The sequence below is a fragment of the Corapipo altera genome, unplaced genomic scaffold (genome assembly GCF_003945725.1).
Source record: "Corapipo altera isolate COAL_440 unplaced genomic scaffold, ASM394572v1 274, whole genome shotgun sequence".
NCBI classification, from domain to species: Eukaryota; Metazoa; Chordata; class Aves; order Passeriformes; family Pipridae; genus Corapipo; species Corapipo altera.
This window is the reverse complement of record NW_020885042.1, coordinates 331,494-353,174: the sequence shown is the minus strand read 5'-3', so window position 1 is coordinate 353,174 and position 21,681 is coordinate 331,494. Positions and strand designations below refer to the sequence as shown.

The window sequence follows — 21,681 nt, the reverse complement described above, 5'->3', positions numbered from 1 at the left end:
AGAAATGTGCATGTTTGGATGAAACTGTAGGGAGTAAAAGCCACTGGTGACTGTGGAAGTTCTTAGCTAATCAGAATCATTAGCGTGCTAAGTCTGACCAAAATGTGTCAGAAGCTGTCCCCCTCCAGCAGTTTCTGGTTATCCTGACCTCTGTCCCAGGAACTAAACACCTTAGTCAACTGCAGAACATTTTCTAGACTTAAAATCATTATGATGGTTCAGTAAAGAATGCAGCTGTACTGATGACCCACCCCAAAGCCTGAACCCAGTGTAGTGTACAGTGCTGGGCAGGAGCAGATGCCGTGCAAGTTACAATTTATGGTGCTGCCTGCTACCAAAAACTTTTTAACTGCATACGGGGCTAAGAAAACGAGTGGTTCTGTGAGATATATTGACACTTCACGCGTTTTTATTGTCACCAGACAGTTGGGCTGCTCACAGCTCATTACTAGTGCATTGTTCTCCCAATTTCTTGGAACATAACCTCCCTTAGAGTGCTGAAAGTTGTTGTTTTAGCCTGCATGTAACACTGTGGGGCCTGGTACAGCTCTGTTCCACAGTATGTTCCCAGGGTGTGGCAGGCTAAATACTCAGAAAGTTGCTGCTTCCCTGTTAAAGTGTCGAGAACTTGTAAGAGGCAACAGCAAAGGTGAAAAGTGAGTCAGAGCAGAGCCAGGTTAAAGAGGTCCTGGAAGGTCCAGAAGGCACATTTGCCATGTGAAGAAATGTTGGCATACAGCAGGGGCAAGATAAGGCAAGATTGATAAACAGAGGTGGAGTTTGCAAAGGCCACAAGCCCTGAGGAGCCTGATGTCAGCCTGTTACTTTGCCGCCTTTCTGCAGCATGTTGCAGGGACACCTGCCCTTTCTGTGCTACTGGCACGATTTGGGTGGGTGGGGTGTTTCTGCAGCTTAGAGCTGACAAAACTGGAGCCTGTGGTCAGTTTGGACACTTGTGGGTCAGAAATGGATGGTGTTTCTGTGAAACAGCTCTACTGGGAGGAAATGTGTTAGTAATGACAAAAATGGGAACCTACTGTGTCAGAAGGTGGACTGAGAACTTTGTGTGAGCCTTTGGGAACCTTCTAGTGGGAAGTGCATAGAAATCCACGAGGGTGGAAATGGATTCTAAGTACTCATCCACAATCGGGTTGGTCAGGAAAAAAATGCACTAGTGAAAAGTGGTGCCAAACAGAAAAGCTGATAAAGCTTCTGATAAGTGAATGAATGTACTTGGTAAAAGAACTTCCTACAACTGTTTTGAGAGGATTTACATATGCTTGCCTGTAAGCCACTGAAATAGCCTGAGATGGAGACAAGTGACAGACAGTGGGACTTACAGTGAAAATGCCCCCATTTCACTGGTTTGGAGCCCAGCAGCTCCTGCTTGAATAGCCACAGTGCTCACAGAGGGAGCTGGGCAGCGTGTGCCAGCGAGTTTGCTTCCAAGCCCCCATGGGTATCTGGGCTGCCTCTACTCTGGTAACTTCTGCTCTCAGAAGTGTTCTGAAGTGATTGACTTGCTTTACTAAGAGCTGCTGTAGAGACTGTAGGGTGTCCATTCACTAAGTAGCCATGAGAAGGGATTTCGCTGGGAGGCTGCTCTGCCTCGAGCCAGCCCTGTGAAGCAGTGTGGGGTGGCAGAGTTAGCGTGGAGCATGAGCTGTGTTCCTGGGGTGGCTGCTCTAACAACTGGTCCTAGAAAGCACCGGAACATTTTTCAAATCTTAGATGTTTGGTGGCTGCTGCAATGTAACAAGTCCTGTACATGAAGGAGCTGTTGAGTAATTTCCTCAGGGCTCTGTTGTGGTGCAGCCACACAATTCCTAAGGAGGTCACAGCTGTGGTCTCTTTACTTTGATTAGGCTCTGGTTCCAGCTGAACCAGTCCTGCACTGCACAGTTCTGCTTCAGAAGGAGAAGAGCACCCTGTAGTTTCTCCACAGATCTCCATTTCTGAAGCCGCAGGACAACAGGACTGACAGGTTTCTGCGCTGTTTTGCACGTGGGTTTGTAGGGAATTGGTTCTCTCTGTGCCAGCCAGCACTGAGTGGGAAAGGGGGGGAATGGTAGAAAAGCCTTTGCGAGCCTGGGAGCAGAGTCCTATATTTGGTGTGAAGCTCTTGGAATCAAGTGGATGACATAAATTCTCTGAATCTCTCACTGCATGCTGTTAAACTAAGGCAATTCATAGTCTTATTTGAATTTATGTCAGCAGAGTGCTTAACTATCCTACCCAAGGATGGCCTTATATAGTGATTATTTCAACTTTTCTTGTGAGCAGTAGGTTTCTAAATAACAAATTTGTGGTGTCTTGGATTATAATGAACTGGGAAAGGGGAAGCGCTGTATGGATTTCTGTGGAGTTCATTTTGACCTTGCTGACTTTGCAGCCCAGGTTTCCACAACAGGATAGTTTAAAGTTAGTTTTAAATTATAAAGGGCAGGGGGATGAAGGCACATTAAATAATGCACATGGATCACGGGAAAAATGGGTAAGATGCCTTCACATCAGTTGTCCCCAAGAGAAATGAACTGTCTATTGGAGTGCCCTGTGCTGTCTGGGAAGGAATAGCTTGCATGGAAAGGGAAGAAAGATGAAAACAGATACAAAAGAGTGAGCAAGAATAAAGCAAGGCCTCAAGTTTCTGTACCTTCTTTTAGGATGTGCAAATATGTGCTTTTTCTCCACGCGTGAAAGCACAAGCAGTGATTACTGCCTTGGAAAATATTTTCAGTTTTCTGTTGTGGCAGCAGAGTCCCTGTGAGCCAAACCATTCACATGGCTGGTGCTTGGTACAGCTTGTGGGTTGGACCCTGCAAAGAGTGTTCTGATTTTTATGTGACTGTTGCAAAATGTAGTTCTGAACAGTGTTTCATTGTTGTTTAGAGGGGATATTGAAGAGAATCCAGACCATAAAGGGTTAAACAAAGTGCTCTCTATATGCTTCTGATTGGTTCCACCTGATTCCAATTAATCCTTTACAAGGTTTGATTTCTGCTTTTTAAGCTGACTTGATTGTTGAAGGGAGGGGTTTATGGCAACAAGGCAGATTTCTGTACCATTATCCTTCTGTTTCTTTAAAGTGTGGACTATCAAAAAGCTTTTTGAAGAGTGGAAAAGAACCTGCTAAACTTAGAAACCCAAATTTTAGTAGTTCCACAGGTTTTTTTTTCCTCCTAATTTAAGCTTTGTTTGGGGCAAAATGGCAGTTTTAGACCACCCCCTTTGCAAAGAGGCTGAGGGTCTCTGAACAGTACAGCGTGCTTAAGCTAAGCAGAGAACAGCAGTAATAAAAATTATGAAAAATTACTGTCAAAGCAGTTATTTCTAAGAACAGTTTCCAGTATTTTCCTGCTTTAGTCAAGAGCAGCACATCTACATGTGTATAAACGGATTCCATGCAGGAAATCAGTGTATCCTGAACCCTATAGTGAAAATTCCTTTTGTTCATGATTTTTGATCATTTCGTCTAGGCCATATTTCATCTCAGTTGGTTTTGTTATGTCTGCCCCTCCCAGTTTATGCTTAAATCCAAAGGGAGTTCAGCATGTCCAAATAGGTTCTTTCCTGATTTGCATTGCATTTTGAAGCAAAGTGTTAGAAAATTCACCCTAGGATGCAGCACATTAGAGAACTACTGCTTTGCAAGGGACGTCAGATCCTGTCCCACATTGTCTTCCCCTCTCCCTGACCCCCAGTTCATAACATGGACCCTTCATCAGACACCGGGCAAATGGGGCCAGGACAGGGGTTCAGAAGGTTCTCCCTGTCTGTATAATGTGGCTCTAAAAAACCACAATTACTGTATTCAATGCCAGCTGCTGGATCTGTGCTTCACATAAGGCTTGTCTCTAGTCTCAGCTTCGCTTGGGCTGTTCATCTGACTCTTCAGGGAAAAAAATAGAACATGCTGTTACAGCAAAGGAATAAAATGCTGTATTCTTGCTGTATTTTATTTTGCACAAAATATTGCCCAACTGCCAAATAAACCACGGGAAACTTCTCTCCACACTGCAATAGGAATCAAAAAGCCAAAGCCCTTTTTTGGAAGCAAGGCGAGATCCTCAGCTCATACAAACTGCTTGGCTTGCACTGAACTACAGTTCAACATTCTTTCCTAAGATTTCTGTTGCTGTGTCTCATCCAAATGTGTGTGCCTGCAAGGTCTCTATTTTCCTTAAATACTACTTAATACAAATGGGTTTTAAATCACTAAAAATATAATTTGTGCACAACAGTATGTGGGGAGAGAGGAACATTGGGAAGTGTTCAGTGAGGGAGGCTATTCTATTTCTTGGAGCTTGGCATGCTTTTTGTCAGAGCAGCAACTACATTGTTTCTGCTGGGCCTGGATGTGTAGCAATAGAAATCACTAGCAAAAACTGTAGACAGAGTAAAAAGAGTTGTACCTATAAGAAGGCAGAAAGAGTTAAGAGTAAGCCAAGAGGGACATTGCCAGGCAGTCAGGGCAGCTCAGCAGAAGGCACAGCTGCGGCAAACAGAGGTAGAGAGGGGACAGTAACAGGACTTTCTGCTGTGCACGTGGTTACAGGGACCTGAATTGTTTCCATGGAGTATTTCTGAACACCCGCTAGAAATACCACTTGTGACAGGGCAAGCCCAAGTGAGCCACCCCTGTGTGACGGCGGGCAGCGCAGTCGGCAACACCGCGCGTCCCTGCACTGCCTTGTGGAGGGCAGGGGGCCAGCACTCAGAGTAACGTGCACTTGGCTTCACCCACAGACGGTGGGAACACTGCTTTTGACTGCATTAGGTTTTGGATCAGGCTCCTTGTGACTAATTTTTGGCTTAAACGTTAGGATTGGGGTTCATGGAAAATAAGGTTAGGGATGCGGACATCATTATGTTTTGAAGGCTATCCCAGGCTTAACAAACTAATCCAAGCCTTAGGAACAATTGGACTTGACTCTGCAGGCCTGCAGGAGCTGTACGTGCTCCAGGCAATGTCTTACAAAGTCTTAGCAAATCAAACTTGTAGCTGTGTATGTCTGTCTTCTAGGGACAAGCAATTGTTTTAAAGTAATATTGCTCACTGAAATAGCACTCTGAAACCTATTTATGACTAGTTTCCTCCTTTGCAATAGGTTTTGAAACAGTCATGCACTGAGATCTTATATTTGGAGCCATCCAGTGTCTGTGCGGGAGGTAAGTCTTTATAATTTTAAAATAATATTCAATGATTATAATACTGTGATTTCCCTGTTTTACCCAAAGGAAAACTGCATGTCTCTAGAATAAAACATCTCTAACTTAAAAAAAAAAATCCTTAAGGAGTTCAAGAAAGATATATCCTTCTCTGTTGACTCCTTCTTAGAGGGGGTGTCTGCCATGGTCTGATTCCACAGCTTGGGTAAATCACATGGAAGTTGGAAAGCATTTACCAGTCCCTCTCCTAGGATTCCTGCTCTGCACTTGCCCCGTATCTGCCCCAAAATCTCTGCAATGTAAGCAGTAAAGCATGCGACTGCATTTTTGGGCAGCAAAATACATTTATGAAGTATAAGAGTTGCAGAAAATTTTAAGGGTTGTCTTCTTTCTGGGTTTCACAATCCACTCATAGTTGGAGACCGGTCAAAATAAGGTAGTTGCAAAATCTTACTTGGATATTTCTGTGAAAACATAGATCATCTGGGTGAAGTCAGTGGCCCTGGTAAACTAACTGTTTTCACTCCTCCTCTGCGCAGCTCACAGATATAGTGTGGCCCTTAGGCAATTTCCAGAGGAATAGTACACTAAGAAGAAGGATTTTCTTCATGAGGCACTTCAAATGAGCCTCGTCCAGGTTTGGGGAGTGTTCTTGTTCTGAGTCTCAGATTTCTCATTCACTGAGAAATGCAACTGAGCCCCATATTCTGTTGTTAGGCAGAATTCACTTGCAGTTTCATAGGGCTGCCTCAGTGATAAACATTTGGGAACAAATCTTGATTTTCCCTAGTGTGACCTAAGGAGAATCCAGTACAAGGGCTCCAGTAAAAAGGAGATCTCAGTAAGCTGGAAGCGTTGCTATGTTGTGCTTCCTTTATTGTAGACTAAACTGAAATTGTCCTGGTGTAACTTACTGAAGTTGAGTGATTTTGGGTTTTGCTTTTCTCTCCAGAGGAGTTTCAAGTTGTTCTTAGAGGAAGCGGCTTAACCCTTGGTGGGAGAACTGACAGCGTGACTTGTACCTATCAAGTGAATGGGACTACAATCCGTAAGTACTGATGTTAGAGATCATCTGCCTTTGTAGTTCTTATGCAGGGATTGATTTTGCTTCTCATGGCCTCAGTTGATTAAAATCCCAAGAAAAATATATCGAAGAAGAGGAGAACAGGAAAGCGCTGAGGATTAGTAAATAGGAGGGAAGTTACTTCACACTTAGCTCAGGGGTTTGATTTTGGCACCAGGAGCCATTAGCTGTGTGCCATGAATGGTGCTGGCAGCCCAGCTGGCTGTGGGCATTACGTGGTGAGAACTGTTGGCTCCTGATGATCAGGGAGACAGATGTTTGCTGATGAACAAACCCATGGCCACAGTGTACTGACTGAGGGCCCTTTCTGCAAGACCACCCAGACCACAACATCTCACTGCAATTCCCAAAGGCACTTACCTTGTTGTCTTGGAAGGTCTCTGCCCATTCTGGTTGGCGTGCCAGGTGTGGAGCCACTGTGCTGTGGGTTTCAGGGATGCGTGACACAGAGTCAGCCCTCTTTCTGCAACAGCACAGAACAAGGCCAGGTCAGAACAGTGGGTGTATTTTGTCCCTGTGTTTCACCATGGTTCATCAGTTCAGTGTGCCCAGCAGCACTCTCTTCCAGTGGTGGGACTCACTGCAGCCACATCCCAAAGCAATTCTGTTTCAGACAGTGACCGTGGTACCTTTTACAGGCACTTTCCTGTAGGCTTTTATCTGACTTTGGTTTTTATATCCAGAAACTCAAGTGGATGGCTAGGATAAGTACATCCAACTTCTAGCTCTAAGCAGCATCCCTTAGAAGCCAGCCAGATTGGAAAGCAACCAAAACTGAACTTGTAGAAAAAGTACAACTGATTTTTTCCTTCCCTACAGTCTGATTTCTCTATTAGCCTGTCTTAAATTCCTACCCAATTGAACTTGTGTTTCCAGTGCATTTTTGTCTTTACCCTGGATATCATATATACTGGAATGGGCTGCCAATCCCTCCTGCCTGTTAAATATCTACAATAATTTGGCAGAATAACAGGATAGCCCAGTAGTTCTGGGTACAGGCAGCCTGTGCAAGTCAGTTCTGCTTGTATAAATTTCGCTTCAGTTTCCATTACAATTGTCACCTCTGTTTCCCATTGCCCACAAACACTCACTAGCATCTGATGTGCGAATTGCCAACTACAGCTCTGGGCTGCTTGTTTTTTCTTGGCTTCAGGAAGGGGTGTGCTGAAGCACACGAGGGGAGGGGAATGGCACAGTGATGTATTGATTATAAAAACACAATCTGCTCTATGGGGTCTTGCCAGGGCCTTCTACATCTCCCCTCAGTTCACTCCTTTAGCAATGGACAACAGCAAACATTTGCACAGGAAGGAAACAAAGGAATTTCAAGTGGTCCTTCCCCCATACACAATCTTATTCTCTACAGCTCTGTGCTGGCTCCAAGTGCTTCTGTCTCAGAGGAAGCCTAAAAGGGGTCAGTGAAGCCAGGGTGGACAGGAAGGTAGGCAGGGCATTTGGAACAGTAGCAGGAGGAAGGAGACAGTCCCAAGAGAAGGCCATCATTCTCGTGTCACTGCATTCTCCTCTCCAGAAGACTGAGGCACACCTGAGGGCACAGCAGAGGGTATCAGGTGAGGATGTGCTCACGTTGGAGTTCCCCTCCCTGAGCTCCTGGGCTCGCTTCGGGACCAGCCTCTGAGCACACCCGCACTGTGCCAGTGCCTCTGCTTTGAGAAGATGCATTTGGCATGTTTCTTGTTCTGCATTTATAAAGAACCATGACCAAATGCTAGAAAGGAAACCTGCCAAATGGAGCTGTGGGATAGAAAAATAATCTATGAAACATACCATTAAGACAAAAACATATGGCAATGTGCTAATCCCTCTTCCCCACCTCACAACTAGCCCCAAATCTAGGCCAAGCAGTCAGTGCAGATTATAGCACATAAGAAAAACTCATTTATGCCAACAGCTCCTCCTTCAGCTGCCCCTGAACTACTTGTCTGTCTGCCTGTTCCCAAAATGCAGGACAGTCATCTCCACACAGATCTGGCAGATCATTTATCTGCTCTCACCCTGTAATCAGGACATAATCCCTGTACAGAAATTACCAGTCCTGCTGTGGGAAAGTTTGGGAGGATGGCTCTGCACACAGGAGGAGAATTTTCCCCAGTTTATCAAACACATGAGGTAAAAGAGCTCCCTCCTCCTCACATGTGCAGAATAAAAGTACTGTGCTGGACACAGGTGCTCGACAAGTAGGTGCTTTATAAGTGTAAGAGATTTGCATATGACAGATTCAAAAGCATAAGAAACACCAAAAAAACAGACACTCCAGTCACAATTAACAGAACAGTCCTAGAATGCTGTACATGCAGATGGAGCCAATTAGAAACAAACCTTCATCTTCCAGCTACCAGGAAACCCCTAATAATGTTCTCATTCTCCACGAAAATGGTGTTGGTTCTAGGAAATGATCTCTCTAGAAGAGCACGAGCTGATTTGAGTTAAATAAAATACACCCTGTAACATGGGCTCACCTGGCATTAAAGCTGTATGTTCCTTATCTTGGGCTGCCTTGCTGCCTGCTCCAGACACGACCTGACCAGTAAGGAGATTAGGAAAGGAGGGACCTCACAGCACGTTCACACAGCAGCTCCTCATCTAAGCACGGCATAGTAAGCTCATGTGATTTGTTTTTTTCAGATGAAAAACCTAAAACAGTGGAGTCTGATTTTTTGCTCTGCCCTGCACCGATCCTGTACAAAAGTGGCCAGTAAGTACTGACCAAATGTCATACCATGTTGTGCCGGAGTTGGCGCCGCTATCGCTGATGCTCACGTCAGGGGTTTGGCTAGAGGCAATCTTCGTTGCTTTCACAGGGGGTTGTTATTGTTGCGTTTTCCCCCATTCTTATGTTATTTCTCTGGTGTATATGCCAGCTTTGAAATGGGCTTTAAATAGTTATCTGTGACCAAACCGATTTGGACAGTGCCTTAAAAATGAATATTCAGCCAGTTTATGAAACTGAAAAGGTCTGGCTTGTCATACGTTTTATGCAGATTAGCTGTTTTAACAGGGCATATTATGCTCTCTTCTGGATCCTCTTTAGGCTCACTGTTAAAGATGACATTATCACTGACACTTACAAGCTATTATTAAAATTATGTGTCAAGATGGGTACCCTTGCTCCACACGTCCTGATCCAACGAGGCTCTGAGTTAACAGCCTTAGCACTGGGGCTAAACCGCGGCGCTGGCCTTATTCTCAGTGTCACTGGCCAGGGCTGCACATTACTTCTGGCCCTTGGAGAACTAATCCTTCCCTCCTCCTCTCCAACTCAGACGTGCCCCAGGCCCTTCTGATCACTTTGACTTTATTGCACAGATTCCTGAGACCCTGAGCTAACCCGAAGTAGGAAAACTGCCCTGTGGGAGGGCCGAGGCTTTGGCTGTTGGCTTTCTCCCCATTTGGCAAGAAGTTGCTCTCACAGAGTTATTTGGGATGGGTTAATCCTAATCTAGTAGGAAGCACAGCAGTTCTGCATTGGCATTTTTGTGTGGTAATTCTAGCAGTTGAAGAACAAAGCAGATTGTACAGATGACTTCTCTGTAGGTACATTGCTGACTTCAGCAGCAATCCACTGCCTCAGTTGTGCTGTAAGATGGATAGCAAAGCTCCAAACACACATCTGGTTTGTGCATTAAATGGCAGGCTGGGGGAGGGAAGTTGGAAAGCTGTAGAGGAATACAGTTCAGTGCTTGACCCCGACGGGGTGGCTCAGTGCAGTGCCTCCAGAGCTGGGTCATGGCCCGTGGGAGAACCGGGGAGCAGAGCTACCCGGAGAGCAGAGGGAGGGACTGACAAGGCATTTAATGCTGGTGTGTTTCCTAATGTGCACATGGCCTTTCCCATAGCTGTGGGACACGCTCATCCTGTCCTGCATGCAGCAGAGTGTCAGAGCCCAGCCTGTACCTCCCACGGCGCAGCAGCAGTGCCCAGCTGAGCTGGGCTGTGGGGGTGGGCCAGCTGTGCAGCACAACAGCTGGACAGCTGCTGGCTTGGCTAAAACTAGTCAGCACCATTGCAGTTGTAAGAGAACTAATTTTGTCATCAGAACAGTATAAATCGGTTGGGTTAGAACTCCTCCTCCCCATGTGAAACATGGAACAACAGATGAACAGCTGCAAACCAGGTCCAGTATTAAGCTCCCCCAAATCTGATGCTGTAAATGCTTTTCTACACACTGTTAGTCCCAGAGTATGTAAACAGCCAGTCCTGCCAAATGCATGTGAAATGCATGCAATGTTGGCATAAATTAAAGCATTGGAAGTTAGTTGCATGTGCTGCATTTTTCCTTATGCTGTGAAGTGTTACTGAACGAGACAGCTGCCACCCTGGTACTGCAACGTGGATAGAGCACCTCAGCACAATACACTTGGAGTTGTACAGGTTCACAGGAAAGTCTATTTTCTCAAGTTACCACATGAAATATTGTTTCCTAACCTGCTATTGAAGCTCTGGAGCTTTGGCCCAGAGCTGAGCAGTTTGCTGTGCAGAAGACTGACAGCTATGAAAGATATGTACATACTTGAACTGTTGACTTCCCATTGGCACAGCTCAGACTAGTGCTGGATATCTCCCAGTAATTCCTCATGTAGTGGAGCTAATATTAGTCACTAATGTAGCAACAACCGCTCTGCTCTTTTCTAGTGTTCTCAGTGGAATTAAGAGAACACAAGCAGCCCAAGGTAGCTTTGTGGCTTTTAAACCTGCAGCTTTGTTTCTGGGGAAACCATCAAGACTCATTTAACAGGGGTCATTGTATTTTTTTCTGATGGGAGACACTTCTTTTTGCCTGATGAATTAGCAGTTTTCACATGCAGAGCAGTACAAAGCCACGTGGAATAGATAAAATGCTTAAGTACCCAGGATACTGGGTCCGTGTGCCCCTGCTCTCCTGGACTTTGGCCATGGTGTACTTCTGCTTCATTCCCAGCTGCTGGCTGGATTGAGTCAGGAGTCTCCCAAGGGCCATCTGTAGATTTAACCAAGCATTCTTTTCAAAATCTGCTTTTCCACAGTCCTCTGTAGCGGATGAATGTGGTATCCCTAGGTTGGGTGACAACATGGCTGTGCTGCTTGGGCCATTTAAAATTCCTTCTTGTACTGCCACTTCTGAAGTACTAAATGCCACAGTGTGCTTACAAACCCAGCTCATTTACAAGCCTCCCAGTTAGCTAACAGCTGACAATTATTTATGATTTCCACACAAGCAACCTGTGAATTATAAAACATGTGACAAGGTATTGAAATAAAGCAGAAAGGGAAAGTACACATACCCTTTTGGGAAGGTGAGGAGGCTACCGCAGGTTGAGTTGCTTTGAGCCATCTCTTACACACTGATGGCAGGTGCAACAACACAGTCAAGTTGGTTAGTGAAAAGGACTCAGATTTTACTGTGCTGCCCATTTACAAGTCACATATTTTTCAGGTCTTGTAGAATATTTGAGAAAATCGGTTCCCCTTTGTAGCTCAGACTTGGTTTTGCTGTCCTGCCACAGCTCAAGGGAATCAAACCAAACCAGAGACGGCTTTGACCTCTGTGTTATCGTACATGTTTCTATAGTCATTGTGCCTTGTTTCTTTGAACACTAGTACGGGATCAACAGGGACATTTTAAAAGTTTACATTCCTTGCTATCTTCACTTTTGTTCTCTCCATTTTGCTGTAAGCCCTGTGAGTTTGCATTCAGAATGATCTGTCTGCAGGCTTGGCTTCACCAACACAGCTGGCTTCTGCTCCAGTAAGCCAGGTGAAACCCCCACTGCCTTCCATGGACAGGCCAAGCAGCGAGACCTGCATTTCTCTTACTGCCTGAATGCTTCAAAATTCACTTTGATTAGATGAGTGGATGACAGTAATTACTGGCTAAAGTAGCACACCACCACACTATTTTACTGAAATGCTTGTAGTGAATAGTTATGTGACTACTACTCAACTACCTCAGTCTGTTTAAACTCTCATTTCTCACTGGAACATTACGGTAACATTTTGGATTTGCTGATGCCCACTGCAAACATCCAATCTAATCTTGTGCAGACTGTCCTCTAAACCAGGCAGGAAGGGATGGATCTAGGCTAGGCAGTGGATTATTCAAACTGAACCAACAGGCTGAGGAATTGTCATTGTTCTTAAAATAGTTCAGAGAACTACAGTAGTCTATTTTTTCATGCAGCTGCAGTGCTGCTGGCCAGCTTCCATCTTTGTGCATCCTGCACTTAAACTCAGGGCTTGCTAGGACAGAAGTGGGCAGTGTCCTTCTCCATGGGGTTGGAAGCTTAAGGAATAAGAAAGTCAAAAAGGACAAATCCCAACCTAAACCTGAGTGAAACCTCTTTCACAGGTACCTTGAATTTATGATCAGCTTGCATGCTAAGGTGGTACAGTGAACACTGCTGCTAATGACCTTATTCACCCTCTATTCAAATCCTCTTGGCTTCTGCTTCCATCTATCCCTTCCTACATCCTGTCCAACACAAACAGCTGGTGGCACTTAAAGAGCAAAGATTTAATAGGAATTATTTTCTGGGTGGTAGGAAGGAAAATGAGTACTCTCGTATTGCCAAATTCTTGGTTGCCTGCAGTTTCCAAGGAGCTGATGAAGTCTGGAGCAGCTAACTTGACACAAAGCACACAGCACTGCAGGAGATGGTCTGTTACCAATCACCACACTGATTTTTTTTTTTCCACGTATTACCAGCAGTAAGAGCTCTCACCAACAGCATAAGTTCACAAGTTTAGTGGTACCTTTCAATGTGCTTCCTTGCCAGACATTCCAAGAAGGAATTACTGAGGCAAAGTCTAACCTTACTGAGCGAGGCTTACCAGAGTCCACAAGTAATTGGAGAATCAATAGCTCAGAATTTCATGGCTGTAAGAACAAGCAAGAGCTTTTGTTCTAGAAAGAAAACATATTGGAAAATGATCTCTAGGACTAAAAGTGCAGCTTTATGTTCCTGAGCTGCAAATGCTACCTTGAGACATGCTATTATATGGCCATTAACCAGAGTCCTCACAGGAGGAGCCCGTGTCACTCAAGTCTTTGTTCCTCCCGTTGCCAACAGCTGTTCTGTTGCCTATGCACTTCTTTGTGAATGGGGTGGCAGCTCAGGGGAAACTCCAGCACCCACAGCACTGGGTGGTGTCTGGACTCACATCACTCAGGGCTTTAGATTTTAATTTGTTGGTTTTTTTTTTTTTCGGGCTTGTCATCAATTTCTTTTTGATCCTGTCTTGACAAGTGAGATATTGGCCCTTAGCCCCTGGGAATAAAAAGATGAGAGAAGACAGCAGAACCCATCTCCATCATCTTAACACCTTCAGCCTTTAAAGAACCTATGTCAGGAACCAGTGTAGCCACCTATTGCAGCCTTGTGGTTTCCTTTTTGCAAGTTCCTTAGCTTCTCTACATATGAAAATATTTTGTGCACGTTCTTTTTGACTGTTAGAAAAGCATTTGTTTTCTCCCCAGCAGGACATCAGCCCTGTAATGGTCACTAACACTCTGGCTGTTTATGTTTGTTTGCATTACATGCCCTCCGTCTGTTTTTGTTTGAGTTAGTGCAAAACTAAGGCCCATTTATTTTCCTTGTTATACCATTTTCATAGTCTCTGATAGCCTGACTGCAGGCAAGAGTTCCCTCATTGTTTGGCCCAAGTTTTGGTATTATCTTAATCTCTGAAGTACAAGTTTAGCTGCTCTGCTGTTGTGCTGGCAGGGCTGAGCCAATGGGAGTCAGTCACAAGCTCTGAGTTACACACAGCTCTGAGGGCATCTCAGGAGGGACTAGATGGAAGCGAAGGTCCGGACTGCTGGGGGAGCCTGGGACTCTGGGCAACTGGAGGAGACTTGTGAACCCAGTGCTTTGCTTCCAACGGGTTCCTGACAAACTCAGGAAAATCTCAGTTTAGATGGTACTGGGGGAGTCTGTTTATAATGCGTTCATGGCAGCTCACAGGGTGCACCAAGAAGTTCCTGCTCACTGCTTTAGGGGCCTTGAACATCCTTCACAACAGCTGTGTAGGCAAAAACCAAAGCTAGCTGAAAGCCCGGGAATCCATGTCATTGGCACTGCTGCCCTCAGTTCCCACCTCCCTGGGAAAATCCTTCAGTACCAAGAGCAAACACATGCCTCACAGTCAGCTCTACGTGCTCTACAATTTCTGGATTTCTGAGAGAAAGCTATTTCCGTAACAGTGGAAGCAGGGGTACTTTGAATCTTGCTTTCCAGTTTCCAAGTGTGATTTTTGCTAATCTCAGCACCAGATTTAAGAGGTAGATCATGGACACATGGCAGCAAACAGTGAAAATGAATGGATTGTGGCTCCATCCACAGTACCTCATTGGATTTCTAGACAGCTGGTCCCTTTGGAGATCAGCTGAAAGGTGCTCTACAGAATGGTTGTCATGGCAGGCTCCTAACCAAAGATCCTGACTGTCCCCCCTGCCCAAAGATAGATCCTGTTCTGCCTTTACTGCATCCACTGCTGCTTGTGACATAGACCTGGGAGCCAGGAACTAAAAAGTTGCTTTTGAATCTCATCTCTTGGGGAACCAGAGCCTGTTCCCTTGGACAGCAGCAGTCCCGGCATTGTGCTGGCAGGTTGTCAGGCAAGTGCTTGCATCATCAGGGACATACCCACTGCATGCAGGAGCCAGGAAGCCAGCATTTACAAGTTTCACTTAACTATACCATCAAGAAATGAATTTTTCTACTGCTATTTCCCTTTACTTTCCCAACACCTACAGGCCCATAAACAAGCCCCCGCTTTCTCCCCTGTGCCAGTGTTCCAGCAGCACGGAGAGGCACCCAGGTAGGGCTTTAGCTGGGCACTGTAGTGTTCATGAGGACACCAGGAACACATCCCATACATTCGTTTCTTACTGCTGCACCTTTCTGGGATCTTTACTTTTCCCCGTGGTTGATAAAGGCACTGAGGAAGGAGAAGCCATGCTTTGTAAGGTGACTGATGCTGAATATGTTTGCCTAATTAACTTCAGGCTAATAATTCTAAGCCATTAAGTAGCTAGTTAGTACATGTTTCGAATAAACACATCTGGTCCTGCCCTGAGTGGAGGTTGTGCCTTCGTGTGGGTGACAGATGTGATGTTTCCCCGGTGCTCTCTCTTAAATAATTAACCGCGCGGTGGTGACGCAGCCGGAGCCAGCGGCCTCATGGCAGCTGCACGCTCCCCAAACAGGGCTGAGGACATGTGCCTGCCCTCCTCGTCTGCCTCAAACCCATGGGCAGTCTGAGAAGCACCCCTGTAACCACCTTCACACTCTTGGCTTCTGCTCTGCGAGGCAGCAGGGGAAGGAGTAATCTCAGGCCACCCAAGGGGCAGAGCGTGGAATTCCCAAGCCCTCCAGATTAATCTCTTGCTGAACAAAGGACATTGGGAACGATCTCTCCCTGCTGTGTCACTGCCTGGAGCTGCTGGGCTTGGAACAACCTTCTTGTGAGGGAAATATCCTCCTGGGGTAGCATACTCCTTTCTGTGGGCAGTAACTTCCTAGGCTGGCACAGCTGGTGGCTCTCATCAGTCTCAGAAGTGAGAACAGCTAGGATCAGTTCCATACAGGAGAAACCTTTCCTTCCAACTAGGCCATCATTTGGTTTTTCAGGTTTTGGCTTGTTGTGGTGGGGTTGTTTAAAGTTGGTTCTTTTTCCAGACAGAGGGAGGAATTATGTCAATAAATTAAATAAGGACAGCAGGATATTTCGCAGGAGGCTAATTTGCAGAAAAAAATTGCTTCTTAAAAGTGAGACTTGAGTTCTTTATTACTAAAGGACAAGTTAAGATTTATTCCTACTTCTGAAGTCACATGAACCCCAATTAACTCTGTGCCTGTGCCATCATGTCCAACATGAGCTGTCATTACAGCTAGAGCTGTGGGCCCAGCCCTTGACCTCTTTTGTCAGGCACCAACAATAGCACAGCTGCCCCTGCATAGCTAGGATCTCAGACCTGCCATTTGGCACGAGGAACAGAGCAAATTGGATAAATATACATAAACACATTGGGAAGGGAGGGAAAACAGAGCAGAATGAACCAGAGCAGCAACCCACAACTTGTTTGATAGAGATGATTTAAGTAGGCATATGGTATAGTTAAATGTGCTTTCAAAAACATTGGCCTGATTCTTGAAGCAAATACAAAATAAATATCTGAGTAGCATGAGAGCCGATCCGGCACCATTACTGCTCTCAGAGGAGGCACTGGAGTGCTCAGGCTGACACACTGACGTTTCCACACACAGCATCAGTACCTCATGTCATCGTGGTGCACTTGTGCTTCCCTCTAACTCTGCAAGCCTTCAAACCAAACAGGCAACGAGCTCTTAATGACACCTGACCAGCACCCATTTTCATGTCTTACTGTCTCAGTGTTGGCAGAACAGCCCAGCACAGCCGAAACACATCTCTTGATGATCTCATAGGTATTTTCCAACCTGGTCGATTCTGTGATTCTGTCAAGTCCAAACCCACATTTAAAAGATGCTCTTCAAAGCCACCCCAGGTGTCTCCACAGAAGCCGCACGCAAATACTCAAATCTACAAACACATGTGATTTCCAGCACACAGAGGTACAAAGACAGAATGACCTGTTCAGACAAGCAGGTCCAGAACTTAGTCAGGTTCATTAAATTGAATAGAACTTCTCTTTACCTGCCTTAATGAGCGCTGAGAAAGGTTGTGGGGAGCTTAGTTGAGTTCCCTTGTAACACAGAAATGAGTAGTCGAAAACCAGAGGAGGACATATTTACTGTTGTTTGCTATGGCTTAGCCTTACTGTTATTTTTATTTTGTCACTTCCTTCCTCTGCTGAGAGTGGTAACATTTTAGGAAACTTGTTGCAAGCACCAAGCAGTGCCTTTGAAAGGGTATTTGTAAAGTGCAGCTCAGTCTCCTGTAGTTTTCATGGTCACTCAGGAATGGATTAATATTTTGTGGGTGTGTAGAGCATTTCTGTCCTCTTTCCAACTAAGTGACACCAAGCTCTTTCTGTGGTGCTGTTCACTAACTAGCCTTAGCATGGCCTTTGTGGCTATGAAAGCAGGAGTGTCATTTGGCCACAGAGCTGAATTTGTCATTAATGTAACGGGCAGTGCTTGTGCAGAGTACTGAGCCACTCAAGAGCTCAGCAGCTGGTGTCACTATTCAAGTGTGGTTCTAAGGACCAATTTTCTATGTCTCATCCTTAGTCTAAAACCTATATGGTAACTACATATCACTTGGAGAAAGCATATGCAGAGACAAGGGGAGCAATTAAAATGAGGATTTGATTGGATTGCCCTAAGAGGCAGCATGTTGAATGAGGTACTTCCCACTCCATGTAGCACTGGTCACTACTATGAAAAAGCAAAACCACAACAGAACCCAACTGTACCTTGGGAAGGAGAGCAAGCAGGCTCCTACTGCTGCGGGAGGAGGTTCTAGTCCCCAGGATGAACTCCAGGCTTCCTCAGCCCTCTTCCAGCTTCACTGTCACCCAGCAGCCAGGCAGCTCTCTGACACAAACTGCAGCCATTCCCAGCACAAAAGGCAGCAAGCTGCACTTCCCCCTTTTGACTTCCTGCTGCTCCCCAATTGGCGGGATGCCAGCTCCAGGCCAGGTTGTTTTAACCTATTTACCTGTTCTTTTCCCCACTGTAGAGCCTCTGTGCTCAGGTGAATGCAATACATCCCCATCACAGAAGTGCCCATGGCTAATGCACCCATTGACGGGATATTGGCATTATCCTTCATTGCAAACAGCTGTGCTTCCCCTGCAGCACTGGGCAGGGAGCTGCCGTGGATCACAACTGCTTCCACCTGCACTTATTCCTTCCTTTGCAAACTCACTGCGATTGGGCATTTCAGCACTGTCTATTTTATCCCTACACAAGCATTTTGTTCCAACAAAAATAAAAAACAGTATGGTTCCCAATCCCTGGTACTCACACGGGACAACTTCTCCCCTCCAAAATAGCCAGAGAGATAAGCACAGGTGGGGGGAAATCAAAAATAGGGCTGGATTAGGCTTAATATCTGTTATAAATGTTAACTTCTGAAAATATTTTAGAAATGCATTTAGTTTGACACAATTAGGTTATAATGGGAACTATTCACAGATGGAAACATCCTCAATGAATTGTATAGGCTAACTGCCCCCTCAGCCATATGGCTGTGGTGTTAGGATCAGTAGTAATTTCTGGCACAGTCCTTCACGTCCCTCCTAGGGCACACAGTGTTCCCAGAGCGTTAGCGAAGAGCACGTGAGCAGAACTAAGTGCTGCACATTATGCGGTGGCCATAGGATCCCGAGCTGAATTAATAGTCTAATTTAACATAATAATGACATTTCATACCCTCTTATTGCAGGTTCCTGTCATTCCATGAGATCAGAGCTAATTCCTCGCTAGCTTCTAGTTCTCTCACATTCCCTAGCATTTCCCAGCAGTGAAATTTTGGCTCTCTCTCTGCACTTGTGTCCATTCCCATGGAAAGCTAAGCCCAGACGGCCAGTACATTGCACATGTGGCTGGGAAAGATAAAGGGTTCTGAAGTTAACAGGACAGCATCCTAAAGAACCATAATCTGAATTTGTATAAGTGCTAAGCTACACCAGGACAGACTAGGGGAAGAGTTTATACTAATTCTTTACCAGAATCCCCAAATGCCATAATGATTTCCATGATTAGCAGGTTTTGCTGTCCTCAGGGAATACTCAGTTCTCCTTTTTATGTCTGTGTGACTGGTGGGAAGAAAACACCTCTGACCATTTATCCCAACTGCAGGTCATGTCCTGTCTCCAGCACAGTTCCCATCGACTGGAGTAAACTGGTCCCAGTGCTCCCCAGGCACAGCCGGCCTGTGGCGCAGTGGGACCGCACTGAACGTGGCAGGCAGGGCTGCAGCCCTGCTCCAGGGGAATTTTCCCTGCCTTATGCAACTGGCCTTAGGCTCTCTGCTTGGGCTGGAGAGAAGGGAGGGCTGAATATTAGTTGTGCCCCAGCAAGCAGTGCCAAGGGTTTCAAAGTGACATTGGTCAAATGGAGCCCACACAGTTAAGCTATCCAGTAATCCAAAGGCAGGGCTTGGAAGGGAGAGCGTCCATTAAATACATAGACCTTTTTTTTCCCTCCTATTATGTACAGCATTTTTGCTATTTTAATGCAGGCACTTGATTCTGAAATACCTTTGTCACCATAATTTTAGTAACTTTTTGAGCAGTTGCCAGTTTAATTTTCAGTGCGTGAAAATTGGAGGTAAATTATGTATTACTTCCAGCAAATGTCTTTCACAATTGTATTTAATTTTTTCATTTTTTTAATGGGTCATAAAATGGTAGTCTTTTAGTGGCTCCCTATAAAGTAAGGAGCAAATGAATACTTTGCAAATAGGTTACTGTGGATGGAAATATCAGCTGTATTTCACAGGGAATGGGAGGCTTTAGCCCAGAGCTGCAGGGACATATGGCAGTGGGCCACATCCCTCTGCTGTCACAATAAACCAGCAGTGGGCATGAAGGAAAGAACTGCAACTGTTGGTTTGCCTTGAGTTACATATTTTGGTAAATTGTCTATTAGAACGGGTGATGGGCCAGCTTAAAGTTGCAAGAGTCTTGTGGTTACCTTTGGTCAGAAATCAGAACATTTTTAAAAAGTGCTTTTCAGACTAAGTTTTCCAGGATTGATTCCCATCCAAGAAGTAACACTGCACGGACAAAGGGTAGGAAAATCCCTTCCACATGGAGCAAGGGCTGTGAACTGTAAATGAAAGCCAGTTTTTCCTAGTACAGTGAAATGGGTTTGAAGTACAGACCACTGGAAAAGTGCACATTGGGGCTGAGGTAGAGGCAGAGAAATAGGGTTTGTGCTGCACAGCACAGTAATTACTCGTGCTCATTTGCCAGCTCTTTGAATCCACTTCACTCAAGTGCTGTGTCTGAAGGGAGCAGAAGATGGGAAGGAGCGTCCTGGCTCCAAGCCCTGAATAGCTGCTGGCTTTGGGCACTGTTGGGGTTTTGAGGAGGTGTGAGAAAGGCTGTGCTGCCTTTCCCTGGAGCCTGGCTCCTGCAGCCTTGTGTGTCTGCCTACATGGAGAGGAGCCGCTCGACTCCGCATGTCCTTGGTGCCAGGCAGCAGTGGGAGGGCTCCTGGGGTGCTGCAGAACACTGCCCGAATCTTGGGGGTTTATCTGGGAAGTCCTGAGGGAAGCTGTGGGAGCTTCCCAGAGCTTTCCAGGGCTTTCCAGAGCTCAGCCCTCAGCTGGGTTCTGTGCTGGTACAAAACTAGTACAGCCCAACCCTTCCTTGGAGAACCAGGACTGTTCCCGAGGGCTGCCTGGCTTCAGGGACAGGAACGTTCCCTGGTGACCTGGCTGCTCTGAGCTCTGCTGAAGGGATGCAGCCCTCAGACAACACTGACTGTCACCAGTGGGAACTGAAAGGCCCAGGAAATGGCATGGCTGCTGCATATTGTTTTCTTCTCAAAATATTTGCAGTTTCTGCAGAGTGCTGAGCTAAAAGCCTCACACACGTGGACAGTTGCTGGTAAACACTAGAGGTGTTTGTGTCTGTGTCTGTCTCTGGGCTGTGTGTGAATGAGCAGCAGAAACAGGACACTTCCTTCTGGGATTCTGGTTTAAAGGGCAGTGTTTGTATGAATGGCAAGTACACACAGCCCAGCAAACAGGTGGCTGCTGAAGAAATGAAAGAACACGTTTGGTATCCCCTACAGCCATGACAGTCTCAGGGAAGGAGTGCTTTTGTGTGTTGACAGGTTCATCCTTTTGAAGATGAGGTAATTATCTGTGTGAGTTCACTCTGTGGCTTCCAGAACTGAGCGGGTATGATCAACTCCAGTGACATCTCCAGTGGCTCATCCCTGCAGCGGTGTATCAGGACAGGAGTGGGTCGGGCAGCGGGCTGTTCTCCCGCAGTGTGCCTGTGCTGGAGCTCATTGCTCAGTGAGCCTGCTCCCTGGGATCTGTCAGCGCGCTGACAGCGGGAGCTGGGGGACAAACAGCTGCAGGCACAGGGTGGCACATGGCACTGGAGCTGGGAAATGCAATCCCAGATATTATGTATTATAATTATTAACAATTATGTATCCCAGCCCTGTGTACCAAACACTAAGGTGCAATCATGGGCTCTAGTCCACTTGGAAATCTTTGCTATTATACCCAATTTTTCATACATCCCAGCGAGCTTAAGGACTTGTCAAGATCCCCAAGTTACCTGGGAACGATCCTTTTCTTTAGCGTGGGTTACGTGTTTTATCCAGATGTGTTGCAGGTTTTTGTTTTGCTCCATTTCGTAGCAAAGACAGCCTGATTCCTCACTAGTGACATTCCAGGCAGGACTCAGGAGGCTGCCAGGGCACACAGGGCCAGTAGGGAGGCTGCAGGAGTGTGTGAGCCACTCGACAGGGGGGTCC

General features: G+C 45.9%; 1 protein-coding gene across 6 annotated transcripts in view; it reads left to right on the top strand.

Annotated features, from left to right (window-relative positions):
- ANTXR2 (ANTXR cell adhesion molecule 2) overlaps positions 1-21,681 on the top strand; it is an 81,839-nt gene that overhangs the window by 19,409 nt on the left and 40,749 nt on the right. For all 6 annotated transcript variants that reach the window (XM_027668544.1, XM_027668543.1, XM_027668546.1 and 3 more), the window contains exons 8-10: positions 5,109-5,169; positions 6,122-6,217; positions 8,900-8,969. In XM_027668544.1, the coding sequence (XP_027524345.1) occupies positions 5,109-5,169; positions 6,122-6,217; positions 8,900-8,969 (227 nt within the window). The remainder of the gene's footprint in view (positions 1-5,108; positions 5,170-6,121; positions 6,218-8,899; positions 8,970-21,681) is intronic.